Genomic DNA, 8494 nt, shown 5'->3' on the forward strand with positions numbered 1-8494 from the left:
GGTAAAAAATGACCGTAATTCTCCTTTGAGAATTGTGCTGTGAGATACCAGTCAGCCATGTGGAAACACTGGTATGACTGTCTCTTTTAAATTTGTATGTGTGTTTGTTTGTTTTTTAATGGACCTTGAGTCTAATAATAATAAAGTATCTATCTTTAACTCTCACACACAAATGACACAGTTTTACAAGGAAAGGTGTACGGTAGATAACCTTTTTTTTGTTATGTCATGCACAACAGTAATTTATTTATTAAAAACACACGAAAAGGCCCTTTTCAACATGAGGCACGAGTCTAGACCTGCTCCTCTACATTCACCTGGACCGACCTGTTCAACATTCAGTCACTTTTTAAAGCTCCGCCCCCTCACATGACTCACCTGAGATAAACCACGTTAGTTATTAACACTGAGGACAAAGTCCCAGGAACAACTTTATTGGACTTTGTCAGTCCCAGAGCCGCAGACTGAAGAAGAGACGATCAGATTCAGCTTCAGACCAAACCAACAACTTCCTGTGAGTGAGTCCAGCTACAACACTGCTGCTTCAACCTGCTGACACTCCACACACTGAAGGTGAGTTTGACTAAAACCTGGATCAGAGTCACAGTAAACTTCAGTCAAGTCAGTAGAGGAGGGAGGGGAGCCATGACTGACTCTACTTCCTGTCTGCTGTGTTTTCAGCTTCACTCACAGACTAAATGGCTTCCAGACCAGAGGAGGATCTCTGCTGTCCGGTCTGTACGGAGGTCTTCAGAGATCCTGTTCTTCTGTCCTGCAGCCACAGCTTCTGTAAAGACTGTCTGAAGAGCTGGTGGAAGGAAAAACGAGATCCACTGTGTCCAGTTTGTAAGAGAAGATCTTCAAGACGGGAACCACCTTGTAACCTGGTGTTGAAGAACCTGTGTGAGAGCTTCTTACAGCAGAGAGAGCAGAGATCTTCAGAGGCTCTCTGCAGTCTGCACTCTGAGAAACTCAAACTCTTCTGTCTGGACCATCAGCAGCCAGTGTGTCTCATCTGTCTGCATTCAGACACACACAAAAACCACAGAATCAAACCCATCGATGAAGCTGCTTCACAACTCAAGAAGAAACTTGAGGAAACTCTGGAGCCCTTAAAGAAGAAGTTAAAGGGTTTTGAAGAAGTTCAAGTGAAGTTTGATCAAACAGCAGAACACATTAAGGTCCAGACCCGACACACAGAGAGGCAGATTAAGGAGCAGTTTAAGAAGCTTCACCAGTTTCTAGAAGAGGAAGAGGAGGCCAGGATGGCTGCACTGAGGGAGGAAGAGGAGCAGAAGAGTCAGAGGATGAAGGAGAAGATGGAGGCTCTGAGCAGAGAGATAGCAGCTCTTTCACACACAGTCAGAGCCACAGAGGACGAGCTGAGAGCTGAAGACGTCTCATTCCTGCTCAACTACAAGGCTGCAGTGGAAAGAGTCCAGCAGCGCCCCCTGCTGGAGGATCCACAGCTGGACTCAGGAGCTCTGATAGACCAGGCCAAACACCTGGGCAACCTGACCTTCAACATCTGGAACAAGATGAAGGACATGGTCTCCTACAGTCCTGTGGTTCTGGACCCAAACACTGCTCATCCTGAACTCATCCTGTCTGAAGATCTGACCAGTATGAGATATGGAGACAAACAGCAGCTTCCTGACAATCCAGAGAGGATTGATTCTTTCTGGTCTGTTCTGGACTCTGAAGGTTTTAACTCAGGGACTCACAGCTGGGATGTCCAGGTTGGAGACAATACAAACTGGATGCTGGGTGTGTTAACAGAGTCTGTGCAGAGGAAGGGAGGCAACATATGGTTTGGATTATGGGTGTTATGGTTCAATGGATATAAATACAGAGCAAAGTCACCATCAGCCCCAGACATTGTTCTCCCAGAGCAGAAGAAGCTCCAGAGGATCAGAGTGAATCTGGACTTGAACAGAGGAAAACTGTCGTTCTCTGATCCTGATACTAACACACACATACACACTTTCACACACACTTTCACTCAGAAGATGTTTCCATACATCTACACTACCAAGAACCTCCCATTGAAGCTGTTACCAGTGAAGGTGTCAGTTGCAGTGGAGCAGAGCAGTTAGTAAATTACTTAACATTTGATTCTTCTTCTCCAGATGATAAAATGTCAAACAGTAAAAGTGATTCTGGTTCAATAACATACGTGAAAAGTTTGTATCTGTTCATATGAATTAATCTAAAATGTATTAAAGTGTCAATTCATCACAAAAGCTGAATGTACATCTGTTCCTGTTTTTCATCAACATAGTAAAATGTTGTCTTGACTTGGATTCATATTCAGCTTCGTCTTTAACGTCTCCTGCATCTACACAACATCACATTCTCTTTATCATTAGCAGCAGAGGTGGAGGAAGTTCTATGCAGGTATAAGTACTGCACTGAAAATTATATCATCAGGAAAGTATTGGCTGATCAATCATTTCAGTGCTGAAGCAGCATTTTACTGTTGTTGTTGGTCAAAGTGGTTTAACAACTTGATACATGGCTTCAACTAATGATTATAGCTGCTGCAGTGATGGGTTGGGTCCGGGCTATTGTTCTGGCAAATTAAGACAATTCTGAGCAACAAACAAGAGAATAGGAAGACAAGACAGTTTCAGAGTTCAGCTATATGAGGTGAGTGACTACATGCAAAAACACAAAGTTTATACTGTTTATACTGTACACTATATGAGTTCAGTGGTGTCTCTAAGGATTCCAGTCATGTACCAGAGATATTTGATTGTTTTTTGAGTGTTTGTTGTGGTTGAAAGAATTGCCCCCATGGGTTAGCGTTGTCACTAGCGCTAGCGCCGGGTAGCCATGGTGTAACTCTGATTTTCCTGCATCAATTTTAGTTGCGTTTTTTGCTCCAACCAACACTGAGTGACCATTAGGAAAACGATTTAGTGGTTTTCTCCTTTAACTCACACACACAAATGACACAGTTTTACAAGGAAAGGTGTACGGTAGATAACCTTTGGTTCTTACGTCATGCACAACAATTATTTATTTATTTATTTATTAAAAACACACGAAATGGCCCTTTTCAACATGAGGCACGAGTCGAGACCTGCTCCTCTACATTCACCTGGACGAACCTGTTCAACATTCAGTCACTTTTTAAAGCTCCGCCCCTTCACATGACTCACCTGAGACAAACCAGGAAACAGTGCATTGGACTTTGTCAGTCCCAGAGTCACAGACTGACGAAGAGACGATCACATTCAGCTCCAGACCAAACCAACAACTTCCTGTGAGTGAGTCCAGCTACAACACTGCTGCTTCAACCTGCTGACACTCCACACACTGAAGGTGAGTTTGACTAAAACCTGGACTCAGAGTCACAGTAAACTTCAGTCAAGTCAGTAGAGGGGGGGGAGCCATGACTGACTCTACTTCCTGTCTGCTGTGTTTTCAGCTTCACTCACAGACTAAATGGCTTCCAGACCAGAGGAGGATCTCTGCTGTCCGGTCTGTACGGAGGTCTTCAGAGATCCTGTTCTTCTGTCCTGCAGCCACAGCTTCTGTAAAGACTGTCTGAAGAGCTGGTGGAAGGAGAAACAAGATCCACTGTGTCCAGTTTGTAAGAGAAGATCTTCAAAGGATCTTCCACCTTGTAACCTGTCATTGAAGAACTTGTGTGAGAGCTTCTTGCAGCAGAGAGAGCAGAGATCTTCAGAGGCTCTCTGCAGTCTGCACTCTGAGAAACTCAAACTCTTCTATCTGGACCATCAGCAGCCAGTGTGTCTCATCTGTCTGCATTCAGACACACACAAAAACCACAGAATCAGACCCATCGATGAAGCTGCTTCACAACTCAAGAAGGAACTTGAGGAAACTGTGAAGCCCTTAAAGAAGATGTTAAAGGGTTTTGAAGAAGTTCAAGTGAAGTTTGGTCAAACAGCAGAACACATTAAGGTCCAGGCCCGACACACAGAGAGGCAGATTAAGGAGCAGTTTAAGAAGCTTCACCAGTTTCTAGAAGAGGAAGAGGAGGCCAGGATGGCTGCACTGAGGGAGGAAGAGGAGCAGAAGAGTCAGAGGATGAAGGAGAAGATGGAGGCTCTGAGCAGAGAGATAGCAGCTCTTTCACACACAGTCAGAGCCACAGAGGACGAGCTGAGAGCTGAAGACGTCTCATTCCTGCTCAACTACAAGGCTGCAGTGGAAAGAGTCTGGCAGCGCCCCCTGCTGGAGGATCCACAGCTGGACTCAGGAGCTCTGATAGACCAGGCCAAACACCTGGGCAACCTGACCTTCAACATCTGGAACAAGATGAAGGACATGGTCTCCTACAGTCCTGTGGTTCTGGACCCAAACACTGCTGGTCCAGAACTCATCCTGTCTGAAGATCTGACCAGTGTGAGATATGGAGGAGTCAAACAGCAGCTTCCTGACAATCCAGAGAGGATTAGTTATTTCTACTCTGTTCTGGGCTCTGAGGGTTTTAACTCTGGATCTCACAGCTGGGATGTCCAGGTTGGAGGCAATACAGGGTGGACTCTGGGTGTGGTACCAGAGTCTGTGCAGAGGAAGGGAGGCAACATATGGTCTGGATCATGGATGTTATGGTTCACTGGAGATAAATACAGAGCAACTTCACCATCAACTTCATGGACTGATCTCCCAGAGCAGAAGAAGTTCCAGAGGATCAGAGTGAATCTGGACTTGAACAGAGGAAAACTGTCGTTCTCTGATCCTGATACTAACACACACATACACACCTTCACACACACTTTCACTCAGAAGATGTTCCCATACATTGAGACTCGTAATAAACTCCCAGTGAAGCTGTTACCAGTGAAGGTGTCAGTGACAGTGGAGCAGAGCAGTTAGTACATGACTTAACATTTGATTCTTCTTCTCCAGATGATAAAATGTCAAACAGTAAAAGTGATTCTGGTTTAATTACATATGTGAAAAGTTTGTATCTGTTCATATGAAATGATCTAAAATGTATCAACGTGTCAGTTCATCACAAAAGCTGAATGTTCATTCATTCCTGTTTTTCATCAAGATAATAAAATGTTGTCTTGACTTGGATTCATATTCATCTTCGTCTTTAACGTCTCCTGCATCTACACAACATCACATTCTCTTTATCATTAGCAGCAGAGGTGGAGGAAGTGCTCTGCAGGTATAAGTACTGCAGTGAATATTACTGAATATATCATCAGGAAAGTATTGGCTGATCAATCATGTCAGTGCTGAAGCATTTTACTGTTGTCGTTGGTCAAAGTGGTTTAACAACATGGTACAAGGCTTCAACTAATGATTATAGCTGCTGCAGTGATGGGTTGGGTCCGGGCTATTGTTTTGGCAAATTAAGACAATTCTGAGCAACAAACAAGAGAATAGGAAGACAAGACAGTTCCAGAGTTCGGCTATTTGAGGTGAGTGACTACATGCAAAAACACAAAGTTTATACTGTTTATACTGTACACTATATGAGTTCAGTGGTGTCTCTAAGGATTCCAGTCATGTACCAGAGATATTTGATTGTTTTTTGAGTGTTTGTTGTGGTTGAAAGAATTGCCCCCATGGGTTAGCGTTGTCGCTAGCGCTAGCGCCGGGTAGATATGGTGTAACTCTGATTTTCCTGCATCAATTTCAGTTGCGTTTTTTGCTCCAACCAACACTGAGTGACCATCAGGAAAACGATTTAGTGGTTTTCTCCTTTAACTCACACACACAAATGACACAGTTTTACAAGGAAAGGTGTACGGTAGATAACCTTTGTTTCTTACGTCATGCACAACAATAATTTATTTATTTTTTTATTAAAAACACACAAAATGGCCCTTTTCAACATGAGGCACGAGTCGAGACCTGCTCCTCTACATTCACCTGGACGAACCTGTTCAACATTCAGTCACTTTTTAAAGCTCCGCCCCCTAACATGACTCACCTGAGACAAACCAGGAAACAGTGCAGTGTACTCTGTCAGTCCCGGAGCCGCAGACTGAAGAAGAGACGATCAGATTCAGCTTCAGACCAAACCAACAACTTCCTGTGAGTGAGTCCAGCTACAACACTGCTGCTTCAACCTGCTGACACTCCACACACTGAAGGTGAGTTTGACTAAAACCTGGACTCAGAGTCACAGTAAACTTCAGTCAAGTCGGTAGAGGAGGGAGGGGAGCCATGACTGACTCTACTTCCTGTCTGCTGTGTTTTCAGCTTCACTCACAGACTAAATGGCTTCCAGACCAGAGGAGGATCTCTGCTGTCCGGTCTGTACGGAGGTCTTCAGAGATCCTGTTGTTCTGTCCTGCACCCACAGCTTCTGTAAAGACTGTCTGAAGAGCTGGTGGAAGGAGAAACGAGATCCACTGTGTCCAGTTTGTAAGAGAAGATCTTCAAGAGACCAACCACCTCTTAGTCTGGCTTTGAAGAACCTGTGTGAAAGCTTCTTACAGCAGAGAGAGCAGAGATCTTCAGAGGCTCTCTGCAGTCTGCACTCTGAGAAACTCAAACTCTTCTGTCTGGACCATCAGCAGCCAGTGTGTCTCGTCTGTCTCCATTCAGATACACACAACAACCACAGAATCAAACCCATCGATGAAGCTGCTTCACAACTCAAGAAGGAACTTGAGGAAACTCTGGAGCCCTTAAAGAAGAAGTTAAAGGGTTTTGAAGAAGTTCAAGTGAAGTTTGGTCAAACAGCAGAACACATTAAGGTCCAGGCCCGACACACAGAGAGGCAGATTAAGGAGCAGTTTAAGAAGCTTCACCAGTTTCTAGAAGAGGAAGAGGAGGCCAGGATGGCTGCACTGAGGGAGGAAGAGGAGCAGAAGAGTCAGAGGATGAAGGAGAAGATGGAGGCTCTGAGCAGAGAGATAGCAGCTCTTTCACACACAGTCAGAGCCACAGAGGACGAGCTGAGAGCTGAAGACGTCTCATTCCTGCTCAACTACAAGGCTGCAGTGGAAAGAGTCCAGCAGCGCCCCCTGCTGGAGGATCCACAGCTGGACTCAGGAGCTCTGATAGACCAGGCCAAACACCTGGGCAACCTGACCTTCAACATCTGGAACAAGATGAAGGACATGGTCTCCTACAGTCCTGTGGTTCTGGACCCAAACACTGCACATCCAGAACTCATCCTGTCTGAAGATCTGACCAGTGGGAGACGAGGAGACAAACAGCAGCTTCCTGACAATCCAGAGAGGATTGATTATTACTGCTCCGTCCTAGGCTCTGAGGGTTTTAACTCAGGGACTCACAGCTGGGATGTCCAGGTTGGAGATAATATGTGGTGGGGACTGGGTGTGTTGACAGAGTCTGTGCAGAAGAAGGGAAACAACATACTGTCTGGATTATGGATGTTATGGTTCTATGGAGGTAAATACTCAGCAAAGTCACCATCAACTTCATGGACTCTTCTCCCAGAGCAGAAGAATTTCCAGAGGATCAGAGTAAATCTGGACTTGAACAGAGGAAAACTGTCGTTCTCTGATCCTGATACTAACACACACATACACACCTTCACACACACTTTCACTCAGAAGATGTGTCCATACATCTACACTTATGTTAACCTCCCAGTGAAGCTGTTACCAGTGAAGGTGTTAGTGACAGTGGAGCAGAGCAGTTAGTACATTACTTAACATTTGATTTTTCTTCTCCAGATGAGAAAATGTCAAACAGTAAAAGTGATTCTGGTTTAATTACATATGTGAAAAGTTTGTATCTGTTCATATGAAATGATCTAAAATGTATCAACATGTCAGTTCATCACAAAAGCTGAATGTACATTTGTTCCTGTTTTTCATCAACATAATAAAATGTTGTCTTGACTTGGATTCATATTCAGCTTCGTCTTTAACGTCTCCTCATCTACACAACATCACATTCTCTTTATCATTAGCAGCAGAGGTGGAGGAAGTTCTCTGCAGGTATAAGTACTGCACTGAATATTACTGAATATATCATCAGGAAAGTATTGGCTGATCAGTCATGTCAGTGCTGAAGCATTTTACTGTTGTCGTTGGTCAAAGTGGTTTAACAACTTGGTACTACAAGGCGATGGGTCGGGTCCGGGCTATTGTTTTGGCAAATTAAGACAATTCTGAGCAACAAACAAGAGAATAGGAAGACAAGACAGTTTCAGAGTTCGGCTATCTGAGGTGAGTGACTACATGCAAAAACACAAAGTTTATACTGTTGATGCTGTACACTATATGAGTTCAGTGGGGTCTCTAAGGATTCCAGTCATGTACCATAGATATTTGATTGTTTTCAGAGTGTTTGTTGTGGTTGAAAGAATTGCCCTCATGGGTTAGCGTTGTCGCTATCCATAGCGCCGGGTAGCCATGGTGTAACTCCGGTTTGCCTGCAGCAATTTTAATCGCGTTTTTTGCTCCAACCCGGAATTCTCCTTTAACTCCCACACACACATGACACGGTTTTACAAGGAAATGTGTACGGTAGATAACCTTTGTTTCTTACGTCATGCACAACAGTAATTTATTTATTAAAA

The 8494-nt window shown here is 44.2% G+C and overlaps 2 protein-coding genes across 2 annotated transcripts; both read left to right on the forward strand.

The window, feature by feature from the left end:
• The first annotated feature begins 698 nt into the window (after positions 1 to 698).
• LOC146976875 (E3 ubiquitin-protein ligase TRIM39-like) lies at positions 699 to 2096 on the forward strand. Its single transcript, XM_085792373.1, has one exon. It carries the CDS (start codon positions 699 to 701, stop codon positions 2094 to 2096), a length of 1398 nt encoding a protein of 465 aa, XP_085648499.1.
• Positions 2097 to 6199: 4103 nt separating this feature from the next.
• LOC146976876 (E3 ubiquitin-protein ligase TRIM39-like) lies at positions 6200 to 7715 on the forward strand. The gene has a single exon (XM_085792374.1). It carries the CDS (start codon positions 6213 to 6215, stop codon positions 7608 to 7610), a length of 1398 nt encoding a protein of 465 aa, XP_085648500.1. The 5' UTR covers positions 6200 to 6212; the 3' UTR covers positions 7611 to 7715.
• Positions 7716 to 8494: the final 779 nt, after the last annotated feature.

The sequence above is a fragment of the Trachurus japonicus genome, chromosome 12 (assembly GCF_045865225.1).
Source record: "Trachurus japonicus isolate A0001 chromosome 12, Traja_1.0".
In the NCBI taxonomy this organism is placed as follows: Eukaryota; Metazoa; Chordata; class Actinopteri; order Carangiformes; family Carangidae; genus Trachurus; species Trachurus japonicus.

Excerpts from the sequence above, each read along its gene's own strand:
- LOC146976876 (XM_085792374.1), top strand. The coding sequence starts at position 6,213 with ATGGCTTCCAGACCAGAGGAGGATCTCTGCTGTCCGGTCTGTACGGAG.
- LOC146976875 (XM_085792373.1), top strand. The coding sequence starts at position 699 with ATGGCTTCCAGACCAGAGGAGGATCTCTGCTGTCCGGTCTGTACGGAG.